Source organism: Coturnix japonica, chromosome 2, assembly GCF_054131305.1.
Source record: "Coturnix japonica strain WE chromosome 2, WE-NBRP24, whole genome shotgun sequence".
Classification (NCBI taxonomy): domain Eukaryota; kingdom Metazoa; phylum Chordata; class Aves; order Galliformes; family Phasianidae; genus Coturnix; species Coturnix japonica.
Window position 1 is genome coordinate 13224407 of NC_140664.1, and position 20740 is coordinate 13245146.

General features: G+C 38.4%; 1 protein-coding gene across 2 annotated transcripts in view; it reads left to right on the forward strand.

Moving 5' to 3' along the window:
* The window catches only part of EIF3H (eukaryotic translation initiation factor 3 subunit H), a 75016-nt gene extending 55955 nt beyond the window's left edge, over positions 1-19061 (forward strand). Inside the window, exons 3-8 of one of the 2 annotated variants that reach the window (XM_015856222.3) lie at positions 2453-2620; positions 4085-4184; positions 5592-5741; positions 13321-13441; positions 16096-16228; positions 18803-19061. In XM_015856222.3, the coding sequence (XP_015711708.1) occupies positions 2453-2620; positions 4085-4184; positions 5592-5741; positions 13321-13441; positions 16096-16228; positions 18803-18900 (770 nt within the window). In that variant the 3' untranslated portion in view covers positions 18901-19061. The remainder of the gene's footprint in view (positions 1-2452; positions 2621-4084; positions 4185-5591; positions 5742-13320; positions 13442-16095; positions 16229-18802) is intronic. The other variant, XM_085537036.1, reaches the window with a different exon arrangement.
* Positions 19062-20740: the final 1679 nt, after the last annotated feature.

The following is a 20740-nucleotide window of genomic DNA, read 5'->3' on the forward strand; positions in this document are numbered from 1 at the left end:
TTGCTCTTACGCTTGTAAGAGCATGACATACCTTTATTCAGACTTACAAAGATCTGGATGTTTTTGTAGGGTGTTCCCTATCTGTAACATCTCCTTAAGACCTCTTAAAGGAGAAAATACTGGAATGGGTTTTAACATATGATTCCATAGGAATCTATGTAGAAAATACTTTTTTATTGTCGCTTCATGGCCACTTTGACTTTGACTGTGTCTTCAATTTTAAGAAAATCAGCACTGCAATTAGTAGTGTAGTCTACAACAGTCTAAAAATCCACATCTTTTTTCATTCTTAAAGAATAGTTCCTTTCTTTCAACTGCTTTTGAAACTCTTTCTGTTTTTTCTTTTTCACAACTTCATGTAGCTAGAGAGGACTTAACAGTAATTTCATGTCTTTGCAAGTCATGTCAAAAGCAGGTCTTATGTGCTTTCTATGTAATTATTTTTAAAACCTTACTTTAAACCAAAATAGCCCATCCTATCTACATTTTCCACATTTATTGACTGTATCGTATGCATTTTCTATTTAAAATCGTGGTCATAGCAGCAGTCTTGCAATTCTGGGGAAGAACTGTATTCTGTATGTTTTAATTGTAAAAAGTAGGAGAAAAGAAAAAAAGCCAAACAAACCTTTAAATGCAAGGACAGTGCTTCTCTGACAAGCTAGGTCTTGACTTTGTTTTTGTTAGAAAAGTGGGAAATGCCTTGAGACGCTACCTGCTGAACAGTGGGGGCTGCTGAGTAAGGAGGATTCCTGAAGCTGTCCTGTATTTCTGGAAGTTGTGCAATGAAAAGGGGATTAAAGTTTATTTTATTTCAGTCTGGCGAGGTGAAAGGTGTTCGTAGCGACTGTAAAGGAGCTGTTAGATCAGTTCCAGTTAGCTGGCTGTCCTGGGAAGCAGTGACACCTTTAGATGTGCCGCGGTGCAGTGGCAGCCCCGTGATGCGGGCCTTTCTGCATAGGAGCTTGTGGCATTTGAGACTGAACCTGGATGGTTTTGCTGTGTTAGCTGTGGGGTGCTGGGTTAGCGTTGATGTCCTGGGTGAAACGCAAATTGTAAGTCATTTACATTAAGGCATTATGAAATAAAATGCAGGCACCAACGTTTGCTGATGGAAAAAGTCTGCAAGTGCTCATGCAAACGTTTGTAGATTACTGAAGACATTTAAAAGGGTTAAGCAGACTGCAGAATTTAGCTTGTGCTTTGTGTGTGATAAGTTGGAAAATGTGTCCGTTCTTGAGAAATGTCTCCTCATATCTTTAAAGGATGCAATTGTTTCTTTATTCTGGAAATGATATAAAGTGGGTTCTGAACACTTAGCACGTTCTATTCTCTAATTAATTTATGCAGCTTTCTTTTATAATGAATATCATATTTTCATCTGTGCGAGGAGAGCCTATGGGAAAAAAAACACCAAACAAAACAGAAATAAACACATAGGATGGAGTTGTTTTTTGCAAGTTTGGAGCAGCAGATAAAACTGAGAGATTGTGTAGTGCTGTTGTATTTGATTTCCTAACGTTTGGCTGTGTGACCTGGCACACAGAAATCAGTCCCCTCATACACAGTCAACAGGCAGTGTCTGTCTAGAAGGTCTGATAATCAGTAAGGTGTGTGGATCTGCTTGATCGGAGTGTGTTAAACATTGCTTAAACATTAAGCATGGCTCTTCCATCACGGTAATCTGTCTGAATGAGGCATTTCGTAGAAACAGGATTTGTTCATGGATACAACAAAACATTACAGCTTTGGGTTAAGCTTTTTTGGTTAAAAAAAAAATGCAAACTGGAAAAAAAATCAACGTTTCTCTAAGATAACACGCTCTGTATGTATACTATGTATAATACTTATCTATCTACCCATCTTTCTATATGTGCTGCATATACATGTCTAAAAGAAACAGTGTTAAAAAGTTGAAGGTAAATGCAGTTAAATCTGTCTGGCAACTATAGCGGGTGCCCCTAACTATAATACTGAAAATGTAGTTCTAAACTGTGAAGAAGTTCTTTCCTATTTTGTATTTACATTAGATGATTTTTTGATCTCATGCAGTATTATTTAATTCCGGGCAGTACCACAATTTAAATCACTATTTATTTTGTTACAAAATGGTAAATTACTACTGGTTAATGAAAGCCGGTATCTGCACTTTTTTATGAATGAGCAAGTAATGCACACTGTAAATGGGACGTAACGGTTTGTTGATCGCTTTAGCAATTAAGTCCAGCTGAAAAAAGAAAGTCTGCTTGCTTAGGCTAGTTTTACTTTCTGAGGAAGCCCTGTATTTTCCTGCAGATAGTCTAGTTAGTGCAGGAGCACACTTCTACACAGTGAATGAAAGAAAACAATGAAAAAAAAAGAGCACAATTTAGTCATTGAATATTAAACGCTCTCTAGAAATAGTACAGATTGTGTAAGTTTACCTTCTAAACATAATTTTTATTTAATCTAGTTCAATACCAGATGGAAATGATGCGAAGCCTTCGCCACGTAAACATTGATCATCTTCACGTTGGCTGGTACCAGTCCACGTACTATGGCTCTTTTGTCACCCGTGCCCTCCTGGACTCCCAGTTCAGTTACCAGCACGCAATTGAGGAGTCTGTAGTTCTCATTTACGGTTAGTATGAGGTTTCCTTTATTATTCTTTTCCCCTCTTAATATTATTACTACTATTTTTGTATTCTGTCTTTTGCCTGTAAGAGTAGCCTGGCAGGCCTTTTCAAGTAAATACCAACCCTGTGTCTACGGCAGCCTCAGCAGCAGCTAAGTCTAGACAGGGTTTCCTTCTTTCTGTTTATTTTTCTTGCTATCAGAGCCCTGATGTGTACGTTTTGGAATGCTGGAGTAGCTGCTTCATTTTTATTCCTTCATCTCCCCTCCCTCGTCGGAGGGGCTGGTGGAACTCGACCAGATGTCTAACAAACCCCGATTGCTAGCGTGTCTGGCTCTGTACGTGACTGACCAATCATGACACGAATTGCCAAGTTTTTTTTATACCTCTGACAGAAGCATACAAAACCTGGACTGTTTCTTAGCACAAAGATTTTTTTCTTTTCTGCCTATTTAATGGTGTTTCCTCAAGCTCTCCAGACCAGATGTTCTGTGCTGTATCAGAACCGTAGGCAATTTAACAGCTTTATAGCCTCCCCCTCCCCAAACACTCACAGTTTGCCATATCTGGCAGACTTGCATATAGTTTCCAGCTGAGAAGTAAATGTAACGTCCTGAGTATCTGTCAGAAAAAATACTAATGAATACGATCAATCTTATGAGCTGCCCCAAAATTGTTTCAGTATGTTAACAATTGGATTACAGTAAAGAACAAGTTGTTAAAGTATACTTATATTGGCTGGAAACATTGCATCATCAGACCTTGATGAATTTTCCACTTGTTTCAGTCTATTTTGGTTTTTATTTTATCACCGATTGCTAAAAGTTTTACTGCGTTAAGTTTCAGACAACATGAATGTTAACACAGCTTTTATTCTAATGTTGGCATGATTCAGCCATTATCATGCAGCAAGTGTTAAGCTTCTTTGTCCTAGGAATGTAACAGTTTGTTTAGAAAATTTCCCCTTACATTTAGTATAGTATGTCATGGCAAAATTAAGCATTTTATATACCAGTTACACTGTTGTGCACCAAGCAGCAGGGCAACTTGATCTGAATTAGCTTATTGCTACTCCAGAATGCTATTTTCATATAAAATGCTGTTTAACAAATATTTTGATTTACTGCATAATAACTAGAGGGGAAAATATTTATTTAAATGAGGTCGCTGTTACATAAGTTATGTGGATAGTTCACACTAAGGAATAGAAAATGTGAATTAGACCTTTAATGGGAAAATAATGTTATGGGTAGGAGGGCTCTCTATTCCCACTGTGTTCTCCAAGTTATGTTTATTAATCATCCTCATTGTATATAGTTAGGCTGTATTTTACATTTCAATATGTGTTGATTGTCTTATTTTTCTAAGACGACTATTTAGTTTTTTGCCTTCTGTTTATGTAACTCACATACTGAATTAAAAAGTGAGCTGGAGTTTATATTAATATTCTTCCTTTGGTTTTGATTATAGATCCCATTAAGACTGCCCAAGGGTCTTTGTCGCTGAAGGCGTATCGGTTGACTCCCAAACTGATGGAAGTTTGCAAAGAGAAAGACTTCTCTCCAGAAGCGTAAGTAATTGAGAAGAATGATTTCTTACGATCTACCTGGATTGTTTGGGTGCAGGGAGGTACGTGGGATGGTGAAATATGGTATTTTCAAAATCTCATGTAACAGCACGTGCTGGGAAATTGGATGTGTTCTGTGCGATGATAGATGTGTACTGATGCAGTCATGGAGAAGGAATGGAAGTCTGTCATTGGGCATTTAAATGAGGGCAGGGGTGGGGGGGACTTGGGCTGATTTTGGAGATGGACAGGTTGGCTGTAAGGAACATGACAATGGCAGCTGTGTCTGGGATCAGGGTCAAAAAATATTACAAAAGAATAAGAAGGAAAAAAGAAAAGAAAGGGAGGAAGCACAGAGAGAAAGGGAAATAGCCGGTCTGTCTTTGAGCTGTTTTTTCCAGAAGTAAAGTTGAACAGGTATTCTACAATAGCTGATTCTGTTTTTATTCCAAATTAACTCCCCCGTCTGGACACAAACTACTCAAGTAAAAGTAAGATAATTAACTGTTTCACAAGAATAGTTGCTTGTAGTGGATGTAGGCCTGAATTGTCTCCTTTTTCTCCAAACTGCTCAGTGTTCGACAGTGCTTGTGCACTTGTTACACTTGATTCTCTGAGGAGAAATCAACTTGACTGCTCAGTGTCTAAAGATAACATTTGCATAATGAACAAACAAATCTGGACCTCAGTCCAAAAAAAAAACAACAAAAAAAACCCACAAAAAAGGCAAATGTTTTTGTTTCAAGATTCCATACGCATACAAAGAAGTTAAGGATATATTTACTTAGAAACATATATCATGCTTTTATATCCAGACTTTATGGTAGGCGTTAGTATCTATTTTAAAACCTGAACAGTAGTTGTTATATTTTTTAAAAGTGCACTATAAACTTGTATTTTAATATCCACCATAGAATTTAGTTGTTCTGAAACGTGATGTTTTGTCAATCTAATTTTCATCAGTAAAATACTGAATTATTTAGGTATGGAGGAAATAGTTTTTTGTAGTAGTTTTAACTTTAAAGCTGTTTTGATGTGATATGTTAACTGTTCACTTCTATTTAAGAAACTCTGGTGTCAGGGAAAGCAGTGAAGTGTTTTGGAAGGGGCAGAGTTAATCCTGTCAGTGCAGTCTTTTGCTGGAGGCTTTTTCATGTAAGTAATGTATTAGCGAGCAAAGCAGCTGCTTGACTTCTGAGAGTTTTTGTAGAGCAGCTTTTCCTACTCTTTGTAAATGTGAGGTTTTGCCATGCAAATGCTATCTAGCAGAGAGACCTGCTTGCAGATGGAGCTCTGGAAATGGGAAGTTTTAGCAAAATTGCCTATTTAATGTAGCTGGAGCAACAGTTTAACAAAATGAACAGCAGAGGTACTGGTTATTTTAATAAATACTTTTAACTTGTTTCACAGTTTGAAAAAAGCAAATATTGCTTACGAAAACATGTTTGAAGAAGTGCCCATTGTAATTAAGAATTCATACCTGATCAATGTGATGTTGTGGGAGCTGGAAAAGAAATCTGCAGTAGCCGATAGACATGAATTGCTCAGTCTGGCTAGCAGGTAAGTACTTGTTGCAATAATGGATGTATTTTTATTCGCTTTCCCAAGCCACAGTTTAACACCTTGGGTGAAATCCCAGTCTCATTACAGCCTGTGGAAGCTTTGCCTTGACTTTTATGGGGTTAAGACTTTACCCTTCATGTGTTTTTTGCTGAAGGAAAATCTGCGTGGTAAAACAACAGCATTAATTTCAGGACTAAAATCAGCCTGTAATCTGTATTGATCTGAACTGCTTGATCTATGCGTCCCTTTCAGTAGTGCCTATTTTCTTCACTTCAGAAAATTACCCGCATTCAGAAAATTAAGGCAAATAATCCTGTTAGGAGTTCCTTAAGTGTTGCTGTTAATAATTTTAATAAAAAATAAATCATGCTTGTCTTACTTTAGTTGCAGGATTCATTAAAAAAAATAGTCTGCCCGAGAAACTGGAAAAAAAGCTCAGACTGATGTTGGTGACAGCCAGCATTAATGATGTAGGAAATTGTTTAAGTAGCTTTCTGTTCTTGTAGCACTTTGTCCCCAAAGTACATTTATGGTAACAAGAGGCATCTCCTGTAGCAGCATGATCAGAAGTTTGACAGTACCTGAATTGTACCTGACGCAGCGTAGTTAATTTGCTTATTATTGGGCTGATTAAGAAAAGAAAGCAGATGCGGAAAATGATGCAATATGTTGTTGCATAGAAATGGGATACATTCACTAATAGATATTTGGAGTGGAACACTCTTTTTACCTTGATGTATTATCTGCAAAGATTCCGGTCTCCACTGTTAACTCTGCCAACCAAATTAGATCCTTTTCTTCCCCTCACCACGTAAAGCTATTTAAGATTCCATGTTGCTAGTGGTCCATATGTTGCTTGAGTTAGCGGTAGTCTTCAACTCCGTTCCATCTTGTTTTCTGTTCCAGAGCTTATGTTCACATACTGAGGGATCTGATGCTTTTAGAGAAATTGGGCAAGAGAGATTGGATCTAAGGCTGAACTGTGCTTGGGAACTTACAGATGTCACAAGGAAATATTTAGTCAATAATTTGTCCAGTTCAGTTGCGTCTGGAATTAATCAATAGGTAAAGAACTGTTGCTGAAACGTACAGGCTACTCAGTGTCCAGGTTCCCTTTCAGTCTTTTTGCCTTGTCGAGGCTTTTGCCATGAGGAATGGGCATGTGAGAGATGTGAGAGATGAGCAATTCCTCACGAAAAGGAGAACTGTGTTGAGGATGCAGGGAGGTGTGCAGGTGACTTGACGATGTTGTCTTTTATTGCTTCTGGGATTTTCTTCCTGTTAAAGAAGACTACTAAGCAACCTGGATCCTTTCTCAGGCTGCTGCTAGACACACAGTGCAGTTCTGGAAATGGAAATGAGTCTGAACAGATCGCAAAACACAGGTGAAGTTTTTCATTGGCTTGTCAGCGTTTGTAGTAACTGTGCTGTACTGCTACCTTGACTCAAGCTAAAAGACAGGCATTTACAAGTTAGTTCTCTTACTGGAATGACAGAGTTGTAGCCCAGTGCAAGACATGCTTTTGTGGTGGTCCTTTCATCAGAGGAGTAAAGGAGAAAGTGAAAACTCCATTTGTGCATAGGAATCCTTCACAACAGGAGAAAAAAGAGCTTTTTTCTTATGCAATCAAAGTTTATTTTCAGTAGGTGTTTTCTTAGAGCAGTGTAGTACTGTTCTTGACAATGACACGGGTGGAAATGGTTTCTTGATAAAGCTGGTTAAAAGTGACTTTCCAATTAAATGTGTTTCTTTGAACTTGCATATCCTTTATGCTGGCAGCAATTTCTTCAGCTTACCGAAGACTACTGCTTCCCAGTAATGGGGAATTAATTCAACAGATTCATCAATTTTCAGCATTATGTCTCCTGAACTGACTTTCCTGGAAGCTTTCTTCAAGCTCACCTGGTCTGTTGGAGGAGCTTAAGGTGCTTAGTTTGATTTGAAGCAGACAAAATCTCGTAAATTATCCCAGTGAGTTTATTTGAAGATTATTGTAAATCATTTGTTTTCTTAATTCTGTTACCATTGTAATATCTTACATTGGTGTGACTCAGCTGGCAAATTAGGAACACTTTAATGTTCATTTATTCTAGGTAGGGTGACTTACATTGCTTGCTTAAATATTTAGCTCATATTAACTTGAATTCAGTTACCAAGATTTCTGTCAAAGAATATATTACCTGAAGCAGGGGAGTTCAAGTTACCACTATTTTGGAGTTTTATTTTCATTTTGTATTTCCTTATTTTTGTCCTTGGATAGGCTGAAAAAGTCAATATATCAGTGTTTTATTTTTGAGGTGTATTCCTCACTGACCTTTTGCTGCTGCTGTAGATTTAGTTGGTGATAGCTTTAAGGCTACTTTATTTTAGGTAGGGTGAGGTGGATTGAGTTTGGGTTTTTTTGGGGTTTTTTTTGGCTTTTTTTTCCTCCTGTCCTTTGGGAGCATCCCTGAACCTTTTTTAATCTTCTGAAGCAATGGTTTTGGCAATGAAATTATTTACCCTTGGTTCTTCTCATCTGGAGTGTTTGTTTCATCAAGATTCTCACATGTTCAGCCACCCACCTTGTCTGAGTTTGAAGCTGTACCTATTTGAGGTACTTTGAATGCACCTTAATATCTTTTTTCCTTTTGAAGTAAATTCGTGATAATTGTATGAAGTAGTTTACTTTTTGGGCATAAATCTGTGTTTCTCTTGTGAAATGTGAGTTAACTGGAATATTCTACAGAAAGAAGTTAAAGGCAGAATGGCACACAGCTAGCAAGTAATAGCAAGTAAAGGCCTTTTGCTCTAACTGCGATCCTTCTGCTACCCTTAAGGACCAAAATGTCTTGTGAAGACCTTGGAATGCTGCCAGTCTTTTGATAGAAGCTCAGGAATTAAAATCCTGTCAGATAATGTTCCAGATCTTCAGAGAAATAATTACAACCAACTTTCCCATTCTCATCCATCTCTTCCCTATTCTATTGATGATCTAGTTTAAATTAAAAAAAGCTTTTTTGTGGTCTAGCTTCATAATAGGGTTGTTCTATAATATCTCAATTTGTCTCAAGCAATTTTTCTAATAGTGTGCGTCAGTAGAAGCAAACATGTGCTGAACATTTACTGCAGTAACATCTACTTGGCAGAAAGATTTCTCGAACATCAGATGCGGTATTTTTACATAAGTGACATAAGGAGGGTTACTTTGGCATTCAAAAATAATGTTAACCTTTGTTCATTGTACTGCTTGTTCAGAAATCTGTGTGTTTAACGGATTATTAAGATAATTATGAAAATCTCTAATTTGCAGATGGGGAAAGCTGACACACAGAGGGTAAATGTGTTGCCCAAAGGCACACATCAAAGTCAAAATAGAAAAGGGAACGGAGCTCTGAGACTCCTGACTTACATATCTCACTCAAACAAAATCCTCTTAAAAAGAGCACAGGTTGTATCGGGCTGAAATGTGGAGATGTAAACAAGTTCTGCTAAGTGGTGGGAATGTTCCTTAGAAATATTTAATCAAAAAGATGTGCTTTGCCCAGCTGTACCTCTCTAATCCACACAGCGCTGTTACCACCAGGAGGAGAATGCTTTGCAGAGTGGCACCTTTTCCCATAAAGCAGTGATGGAGAAAGGGGCCTCAGTGCAGCTGATGAGACTGGAAAACCAGAGCAGTAGTTAGAGCTTTTCTTGTACTTGCCCTTGCTTTTCCCTGTTCTCATTTTCTTTAAACAAGATGCAAATAAATGTACCCCACGTGTACTTTATTTTATGGTGATTGTGGACAATTTCAAAAGGCCTTTCTTTTAGGATGCCTCCAGCCTCAGTGTTGCCATCCTTCAACATGAGGTGCATGGATCAGCACGGTGACTCAGATCTCAGGGGCTGTGTATTCTGCTCCCTTTTGCAGCTTCTTCAAAAGTGCAAACTGTGAGGCCTTACACATGTAGAGAGAGGTAAAGCTAATGCCCAGGACATGGGAAGCTAAGAATGATGGGGATTCTGCTTCTTTCTGAAGCTTTGGATTCTATCTTCAGGATGCATTGTGGGTGCTTCAGACCTTTAGTGAATACGTGTGGAGTCCTTTCCTGGTTAAAGATGTTGAGGGAAATGTGGGCTTCATGTGTAGCTCCGTGCTATGAATCTTACAGAAGTGGAGCCAGTTGAGGTTCCAGCCCCCAGCTGCTTGCATCATTGCTCCCTTCTATCCCCATTTCATCTCTACATCCCTCCCACCCTCAAAGATTTTTTTATTCCCTCATCTGTTTTGGAGTACGGCTGTACAAATAGCTTTGTGGAATAGGCTGGTGGAAAAAAGTCAGGCTCCCACTCTTCTTCCCTTCCAGCCCTTCCTTCAGTCTCTCTCTCTCCCTCTCCCCCTCTGTTTAAAGAAACCCCAACAGAGGGTGTTTTTGCATTTACAGTAGAGTGTTTCACTGGAACGGTTTAAAGTGTGCCCACGCAAACGGCTGAATCCATACAGCTGAGAGTGCCGTAATCCTTGGGCAGAGGGAGAGGCAGGAAGATGCTGATGCTGGAACCTTTTAGAGCAGCTTTGCTGGCAACAGCAAACCACACCTTTGCTCTTCTAAAATATATCCACAGCGGGAGGCTCTGGTGATATCAGCATTCCCTCACAAAGAGAGAAGCTTGCATTCAGGTCTTTTAGCCAGATCTGTTTCCTAATCATAGAATGGTTTGGGTTGCAAGGGACCTGTAGATCATGTAGTTCCAACCCCCGTGCTATAGGCAGGGACACCTCTCACTAGACTGGGTTGCTCAACAGGATATACACAAGCAGTGAATGATGAGTAGATGTAATTTGATGTACAGGTGACGCTTTGTTGTTCTTCCATGGAAGCTAGACCATAATACTGCCAAAGGCAAGGCTCATCAGCCAGAAGAACCAGATCACCTATGGGTTAGGGTTGCCCACTCACAACTTTCCATTTCTCACCCTCAGAATTATTTTAACTTCATTTGGTAATTGTTAAATAAGAAATTGGAAGTATTTCCTGTGCCAACCTTTTGAGTATGAATCTGCTCTTTTTGGTGAAGGGTTATGTGGGGAAATACCCCATCAAGTATAAGGCTGTTACACAAGAATTGCACAACACCAACATGTACACAGTCACCTGTGTGGACTTTTTGATGCTTAGTATGATGACAATCTTTAGCCAGGGTATTTCTAATATTTTTTTCCTATAGATATCACTGATACCTGAGGTAGAGTTATCTCCTAGTGCTATCTCAGCACATCTGTTGAAAGTGCAATTTCTGTACTACTTGTGGTCTCAGAACAATTAGTTAAATTCAGGTGCTGAACTCCATGTTTTCTCCATTTCCCTATCAGAGACTTTTAGGAAAGTGGGTATTTAGGTACCATGCTATGTAAGTTTTGATATCTTCTATGGGACCACAGAAGGTAAGGAGATACCTAAAAGAGCTTTCAGGTTGCGTAAGTGTACGGTGAGTTTTATGGGCTGGAGCAATACAATTTAACCTTCTAAATCTCACTCAAACTTCTGCTGAATAACGTTGCATACATAGAGTTTTACGAATTGTTTCCTATTGGCCTTCGTATATCCTTAAAGAGATGATGAAGTAAAAGAGAGTGTCAGGCACATGAGACATAAGGAAAAAGCAGGTCCTGTATTTGGAGCATACTTATCACTTCATGTCTCAGCTCACATCTGTTTAAGTTATCTGTTTTTAGATTTTTGTTTCCTTGGCAATGAGAGCAAACGTTATATTACCGCAGTGTCTTAACAATAACTCCCTGTTTCGGTATTCTGCTGTACTAAGCTGCTCCTAGAGAGATTCACATAAAATCATTCCTTGCAACCAGCTATATTTCATATGGACACTATCTATAAAATAATTACGTATTCCTGATGGCTGCATACACTGTAAGACCATTAGTGTTCTGATAATATCCAGTTCTTACACTAACTCAGTGTAATATAAACTATAAAAAATGAAAACATGTACGCCCATGGCCATGGCAGTGTTCCTCAGTTCTAAGCATCATAATGCTTGAAACGAAAGAAAGAAACCCTCCAAGGAGTTTAAAAATAATTATTACAGTGGCACATTTCTTTCTGCTATGTACCTCAAGTCTTCCTTGCCATCTGCCCCTGTAGGCAACTGAAGTTTAAAACTGTGGCTTTAAATAAATTGTGCTCAGAAATTACTGGTCTAGCCTTTTGTTGGGTAAGCAGGCGGCAGCTCAGCTAGTGAAATAGCTGTTCTGATACTTGTGGATGAGGGCGGGTGTCCTTAGCTATGTTCTCAGCTGGTATCCTCTAGTGCCTCTGTATATTCCAAGCATCTGTCTACAGTTCTGAATTCAGTGGGCTTGTGGAGTATTTTGCACTTGAAAAGCGATGTGTGTACTATTAGGTGTCTTGTTCGCTTTTCATGTTGTGCTGCTATTTCCTCCTGGCTCTTCCAGTTAGTTTCCCCAATCCATGGGACTTAGCGTGGTGTGAATGCACTGTAAAAGGTGTTAGGAATACCAGGTAATGCAGAGAAACGGTGACTGAGGGATATGATTCTGACAAAGAAATGTGCCAAACCGCTTTTAGTTGACAGAAACTCTATGAATAGTAGTGGATTTCAGTTAGAGGAGAAGAATGAGGTTTAGCTGCTTAGTCCTTGGTCTTCAGCCAGGTTGTACTGGGTGTGGCTTAAATTTAGAGCCAGCAACCTTGCTTCTGATCAAAGGGATCAATACAGCGCAGTAAGTACCCTTCTTTTACTGCACTACCCTGTAAACACAATCTAAGATGAATACTGTTTCCATGGGCACCAGCCTTTAAAGTTCCAAAACTTAAACTTGGAAACTATACCTTAAGTTCCTGCTAAATACTGAACCAATTGCTAAAAACAGTTGCAGTAAAAGTTGTTTAACAGACTGCATTTGTCTGGCCAAGGCTGTAGATCGCATAACTGGAACTGGACGTGCCCAGCCTAGCTGCTTCCATGTTGCCTATGATATGGAATGTGGAGTTGGCTGGGCTGGATGCGATACTCCCTCTCAACAGCTAAAATCAAGCGATGTCTGCTGAACCTTCCAGGCATGGTTTGATAGTCTAGTTAGTGAGAGAGACCTCTGAAGAGTGTTTAACAATCCCTATTGAGCATTAGAAATAGTGAAAAAAGCCAGAAATAGCTTGAAACCAAACTGAACACATCTTCTAGAATGTTTTTTAAGGTTGTGTGTCACCACAAAGGCATCAGACTTTCTCTTTTAAACATTTGATCTGAATCCATAAATCTTGATGAGTAGAAGGTTTTCATAACTAGGAAGTTGCAAAGACCAAAAACATTTAAATATCATATTTGTATTGTGGCAAGACTCTGTAGGAGGAGAAGCCAGGTAAAATATCCTCAAATACATGCAGGAACAAAAATAACCGGGAACTGAATAAATAAATACATGTGCAAATTCTGCCATTAGTGCAGAAGAGTTTGTCAAATAACTTGAATTTTCAAGTTCAATATATATATATGTGTTTGTATATATAATAATATAATATATAATAATATAATAAATTCAGTCTTTCAGGAATGTTTTTTGTATTTCAGTAATCACCTGGGGAAGAGTCTGCAGTTGCTGATGGACAGAGTGGATGAGATGAGCCAAGACATTGTGAAATACAATACCTACCTGAGGAATGTAAGCAAGCAGCAGCAGCAGAAGCACCAGGTTGGTAACAGGGAAAGCCTGAGTAAGAAGACCTTCTCCATGAAATATGGTTTTGAGGAGTGTTATCTAAGACAAATGGTTTTGGATTTGGGTCTGGCTCTAAGCAAGATAAAATTTTTACAGAAACATATCCGTTAAGTAGAGTCATAAAATGTTACAGCTAGTGGGAAATCATCAAATGAATTCAGTTCTGCTGACACATAATGGGGATTTGTCTGTCTTTGCTATTTTATGTGTTTGTTAGTGATCGGTGATAAAAACAAAGTCACTTGATAGATATACTGTGGACATAAGGATTACAGGATTAGTAAATGAGATGAAAGAGCAGTACAGTGAAGTACAAGTGAAGTGTTCTAAAGCGAACTGTGTTTTAATGCCATCACATATAGTCCTCCCAAGAAGTAGTCCATACTGAAAAGACAGCAGAGTGCCCCCTTCTCAGAGATGACATTTCAGTCATGCTTTATGTCAGTAGACGGTGATACTCATCAGGTGGTGCTGGCTTTTAATTCCTAATGCCAAAAAAACTGTTAAAGATCCAAAAGGCTCTGGTTTGGGAATGCTGAATGGGAAGACCAGCTCCAGGTAGCCCTGCTGGAACATAGGGGTTAGACCAGATGACCTTGAGACCTCTTCCAGCTTTCAGCTGTGATTTCTGAGACAGTTGCTTTACCAAATGCTGCAGCAGCAACTAAAGCGGTACCATGTCTAATTAGAGAGGAATGCTGGTAAATTGGAAAAAGGCTCTATGGGAATGATTTAAAAGCCTTGAAAGCAGATATTCACGAATACAATCCACTTCATGTGATAAATTCATGTGTAAAATTAAGGAGTGACCTGCTTACTCAAGAAGTACCTGCAAGAAAAATAAATTGGAGCTCTTTCATCTGGCAGACAGGGATAAAACAAGATTTAATATTGGACAGTTGAAATTGGACCAGGCTGGTTTACAGATAAAATATTGCAGCTATTGCTACACAAAGTAGCTAGTTATTAAAAAGAGTATCTGTGTTTCACGTAAAATGCTTTATCACTGACTGCTTTAAAATCAGAATCGGCATTTATTTATTTATTTATTTTTCCACTTAAGTGTAGCTTGAATAGGGATTAATTTAAGGAAGCTGTACATGATCAGGGGCCTCTCCTGGCTTTGCTATTCCTGAGGACATAGAATCTTCCTGCATGTTATCTTCAGAAGAATTATTTTCCTTTGCTGCCTAATTTGAATAGAAAGATGGCATGTACTTCAAAGGTTTTGCTCATAACAAGGGGATCTATTTATTTGGAAAAGCAGAGCAAAGTAGGTTCCATGGTGTCTCACTTCATTTCTTCAGTAACTATAACTGCTTTAGTAGTGGCTCATTGTGACATAGTTAGTGGTCTTAACTTCATTTTTAAAATGGAGTGATTATGATTAAGAGCAAGCTGTTTCAATAGAGAATAATAGGCTGACTGCTGAGAAGTGAATGGGGTAATGCAAAGAAAGAAGAAACTACATGAAATTCACATACAAATATGGGCATTTAATATTTTATTTTTAACAATGTCCAAAAAGATGCATTTGTCAGTACTACTGGAAAAGAAAAATACTTCATTTCAGCATGCCACCAAGTATGAACTGTTCTCTTGTGCACAGATACGTTTAAGTGAGAGAATATACTCTGTACAATTTGACTTCTTTATTTTAAAGTTCTTTTTGTGTGTTGAATATGAGGACTTTGGTGGACAAAGCTTACAGTATATACTCCTGGCTCTGACACCCAGTACAAAATCTCATGTATGTGTTTTTGAATGCATGTAGTTCGGTGAGAGCAAATGTTTATCCAACAGATGAAAAAATGATCAGCCTTAATTTTTATGAAGTTTTAATAATCTACACAGAAGACAGAAGTACTGAAAACAAATGTCAGTACATTTTAGTAGCAAATTAATTTTTACAGACTGCTGCTTTGTCATCAAAGTGTATCACTGGGTAACCTACAAAGAAATGACATCTGTGTGGTAGAATATATGAATAACCTGAATGGAGAAATCAGCCATTGTACTTTGTTTCGGTCACCACTTTGTGATGGTTTGAGTTGATCCCTTTTGGCTTAAAATACAATGTTTAATCAAGTTCTCTTCCCCTTTCACATTAATGTTGTTTAGACCTGTAGCTTACATAAAATTGGGTATTTCTGTCTTATACTTGTGTAACTATTTGAGGCAATGGCTTCTCATATACCTACATATCCTAACCCTGTTTTCCATTTTTGCTTGGAGAAATGGAAGCTTTTATCTAGCATACTGAAAGCTTTTCATCAGATACAGTATTTAACTCTGAAAAAAAAATCATAAAAATGATCCCTAGCACTTCAGTACCGCATGACTTTCAAGTGCCTCACTTCTTTCAGCTGCCAGCTTGAAGGAAGAAAATAAAAACGCATGCTGCCAGTGGATGGGAAGTAACATTTGGGGTTATCTTTTAGGGCTTGGGCTACTTTTTCACTTCATTTCTTAAATGAGGGTGAATTTGAACTTTCCTCAACTCTTTACCCTGTACAGATAAGTAAGGTTTTGAAAATGTACTTTCTAGTTTAGCAAAGAGCATCTGAAAATGAAAACAGGACTTCCAAAGCGCTGCTACATTCTGTTTCTGTTGCTTGTTTTTTCAGTACCAGCAGAGACGTCAGCAAGAAAATCTACAGCGTCAAAGCCGAGGAGAAGCCCCTCTGCCTGAGGAGGACATCAATAAACTTTTTAAACCACCACAGCCCCCTGCCAGAATGGAATCACTCCTTATTGCAGGTAATGTTCCTGCAGTCTTTCTGACTCATCTTTTCACGTATGAATGCTACCCTGGGGAAAAAACTGCAGTTGTTACCCTAGGACGCATCTTAATTTTTTGTGATCTTTGTCACTATAGTGTTGTGTTTTGGTGTTGGTAGTGTTCTAAATCCTCCTGCTCTTCATTTGGTTGAAGGCATTGGTTGGAGCAAACTGCCCTCGTGTCTGAAGCATTCCAGAAGAAGTGGCTAAGATAAACAACTTCAATGCTAGTAGGCATTCCATGCCTCTGTTAGAAAGTGAGCTTCCACATGCGGAACAGCTCTGAACTATCTAGGGAAGTAATTGAGCCATATTACAGTTACCAGCTTAAACATACATGTTTTTATGAAATCAGGCCATCAAAATGTCTGCGTTTGGCTGGTATAAAACCAGGTTGATGTGTTTTAACTAAAATGTCTGCATTTAGCTAGCATAAAATCAGGCCTTTGTGTTTAACCAAAATGGCTGCGTATGTGATGTATGGAGACTTTCTCGGTTTATTTCTTACTTGGCCATTATAGCTAGCCTATGTGTGACCATCTGTGTTTCATGGGTTGCTGGAAAAGGGCAGGAGCAAAAACAGGAGCCTCTTCCTGGCTCCATTCTGAGAAGCTGAAGTGGGATTTGAAAGGAGAGCTGGAGAAATGCCCTATGGAGCATGGCTTTTCTGCACAAATTGGAGCAGCAACTGCTGCAGCCAGTAAGCTGCTCTCTGCACTCATAGCCCAGCGCCTCCCTCATCTCCACAAGTTATGGGGTGGACAGCCGAGAAGCAGGAATCAACTGCTTTGGCTGGGAGCTTTGAGTCAGAGCAGAGCATTCATTTGCCTCGTTATCTGCAGCTCTAAGTTACTGTGGCCATCCCAGTGTTGAAATGACTGTTGCGGAAGCTAAGAATGTTGCTTTTAACTTCATGTAGAATTGGGCCCGTTTCTTTGATCTTAGTGACCAGAGTTCCATGGTAGCTATCTTCCATCTTCCCACACCCAAATGTGAATGGAAATATAAATGGGAATGAAGCACAGGTAGGTTTGGTTGTGTTTCACCCCCAGTCTCTTCAGTTTTCTGCCGCTCTGCAGCATATAGCCACAGTGTTTGGCATAAAATCCAGTGCCTGCCCCTTCCCTCCTGAAAGAGCAAAAATAGCTGGGACCTCACAGAGAGCCGAAAACCTAGATGCACTGCTAAGTAATATAAGTATGGAAAATGTCACAGGAAATCCATTTTCTTTTTTAAACTATGGGAAGCTTTTCAGCTTAGCTATCACCATTGTTCTGTACTGGAAGAAAATTAAACAGAAGTCTTGGCAGTTAGAGCACAGAAAGTGAGTGATTTGACATTAAAAAAAATAATGATAATTAAGTCTTCAATTTTGGAATGTCCAAGAGATTTAAGGTAGTACTGAGATTTTTTTCATACTGCTGGTAAATGCTCTTTTTAAAAGAAATAATGTACTTGATTCATTATTCAATCCAGAGTCTTTCAACAAACTATTGTTTAGATAATTCTGAACAGTTTTGAACAGTTAATGAATCGTAGTAGCAGTAAAGTATTTAAACACTCAGCTTTAGCATAGCTCAGAATATGCAAAATAAGTGTGCACACGTGTGTTATGATAGTGATAGCTTAATGTGAATCATCTCTTAGGAGAAATTAAAAACTATTAAAGGAGAAACAAAGCTTTCAGCCAAAGCACTCTTCATTTCTTTTCTTTTTTTTTACTACAGTCGAGGGAAGAATTGAAAGCATCTACTTTAATTCAGATGAAGTAAAGTTTGTGAATAAAGAATAAAACTTCACTCTTTTGTCTCTGAGGCATTTAAAAACTTTTCAAATAGAGCATTAGCTTGAGATTTTATTGGGCTTCTAAACAGTCTTAATTTTGATTAAACTGGCTTCTTGTTTTGCTATTCCTGGCTAACTAGGGAAATAACTTGTAGCAGTGCTTGTATAAAAGTGTTTTAATGGGCACATCTGATTTGTGTAGCACTGACAAGTCTTCATACCCTGATGACTCTTTGCAATAGCTAACAAAATGAAATATTAGGTGGAAAATAAAGCCTAGAAATTGTCAAACAGGAGTACCACAATGTTCAGTGTTAATGGAAAATATTTGTTGTTAAAACATTTTAATAGGGACAGCGGATGCACAGAAGCAGAACTGAAAATCAGCTATATAGTATTTTTAGAACAACTAAATTTTAGAGCAACTGAATTAGCAAAGTCATTAGTTAATAGGATTAGGCTTCTGGTACAGCTACAGGAATTGTTCATTCTTTTTATTGCCACATGTCTTTTAAGAACTTCTAAATAACACAATTGTAGGAAAATTTAAGAGGTTTTAGGCTATAGTTTACCTATTCTGTTAATTTATCCTTCTTTCCAAACCTATTTGGGAATATTGATGAGAATTCCCAAGTATAGTGTTGTTTTGGTTGCTTCTCTGTGTAAATCCTCTATGGTCTGTGATCTGTTTTTAAACAAATCATATTCCAGGATGTCTTTTCTGAATTTGAAAACTGATGAGGTTTTTATCTTTTGTTCTGTTAACAGGTCAAATTAATACCTACTGTCAGAATATCAAGGAGTTCAATGCACAGAACCTGGGCAAGCTGTTCATGGCTCAAGCTCTTCAAGACTACAACAATTGATGAAACGTTGCTAATAAACTTCAACAGAATTAATTTTACAGTTAAATACTGTTTGTGCTCCTATTGAAAACTTTGTATGTTGGGAAAAGAATCTTGTAAAACAATCACCTTGGTTTGTGCAGAGCTCTCCAGCAAGAAAAATAAAAGGCAAATTTTAATGATCTTTTAGTATTTCCTTATTTGTTGGCCATATTGGACTGGAATTCTCTGTGGTCATTCAAGTTTTCTAAGTGCTTGGTGGTTACTCATATTTAGTCATAGCAAATAATACAGGTTTTATTTAATTTGGAATCCAAAATAAAAACAAGTTATTACAAGTGTTCAGTATAGCTAACTTTACGGAAGAAATTTAAGATTTCCCAGTTTTGGCTGAGAACTTAACAACCAGAATATGCTTGGAACAGTTGTTCATTTTCACTTTAATCTCTTTGGACAGCCTGGTGCAGTGGACCTTCCATATTGCAAATATCTCATAGATCTTGCAGTTGGAACGTACAAATCAATATTCTGCGGAGACTGATCCCCACGATGTCATGCTTGGCTCTGTTCCCATTTCCTATTGCCACCACCAACTTAGACTGAAACCCAATGATCCTGCTGAAATCTTCATGGAAGATGTTGTAGAATCAATTAACCTGTAGTAGTTAGCGTGGTGTAAATGGATGCCATGCCTAATCTGTGTTAACCTTACCATCTGCATACACACTTATTGCTGAACTTGAGCAGCTTTACTTTTTAATAAGAACATTAATTTAAGTGTTTAACGCACTTCTGTTACTGCTTTTTAAAAGAAAAAGAAGAAAAAGTTACTGCCTGTCATGGCGTGATGAGTCCCGAGAGCCTAAAATAGCTGTAAGAATTTGGTTTTAGGCTTTTATAATGAATAACATCTAAATACAAACCTAGTATGGAAAACTTCAGCCTGCAAGGTGAATGTTTTGGAAAGTCAGAAGTGTGTGAAAAGGGAGGTTAGATTGGGAACTTATTTTTGTCGGTCTTAACTGTAGCGCTTGTGGTATTTGTGCAAATATGTATGCAAATTGTGTTCAGCCCTCAAATATCTGGCAAATTGCCGGTCTGATCTTTTTATCTTGGAAACTTTAGGCACCCTCGTGTTTATGTTCCTACAGTGAACTTATCTGAAAGCAAAAATCTGTTAAAAGTCCTGCTGCAGCGCACGTGATTGCTGTTTTCTGTATAAATAATATTTAAACTGTGTTAATTTTCTAGCTTTCTGAAGGGCCAGAAAATCTCTCACTGCAGCAGAAGTAGGAGCAGATTATTAGGATAAGATGGGATGTTTGAAAGAGACAGTCAAAGACTTTGCAGCCTGTCAGCGTTGACTGAACCTCTCATCATTCTGGCAAGCAAGGCCCCTGCACTGAGCTCCCATCTCACATGTCCACAGTTAATGCGTATGTTCATTTGAGACAAAATGTACAATATATTCTTTTCTGGTTGATTGATATTTCGAATCCTCACCAGCAAATCTCTCGTTTTACTGCAACAATGCCTCTGTTCCACTGCTACTATTAAGGTGCACTAATTGTACTCAGAACTGAGCCTATGTGGGAAGTGCAATACCATCTCCCTTGGTGGTAACGGTAGCCCCATTTTATAGTCACTGCTGTGACTGAGTGCTTACAGGGTGATGAAGTCCTTTGCCCCAACTCCCTTTTCACGTGCAAACAAATCATGAAGGTGTTGGTAAAAGGCAAAGGCGAATGCAGGTGGTGGTGTGAAGATAAAAAGGTACTGATCCTGTACTTGGAGGTGATGCCCTCCCTGAGGAGTATTGAACTGTGAGCAAACCTGCCCTTAAACAGAATGGAATAATTTA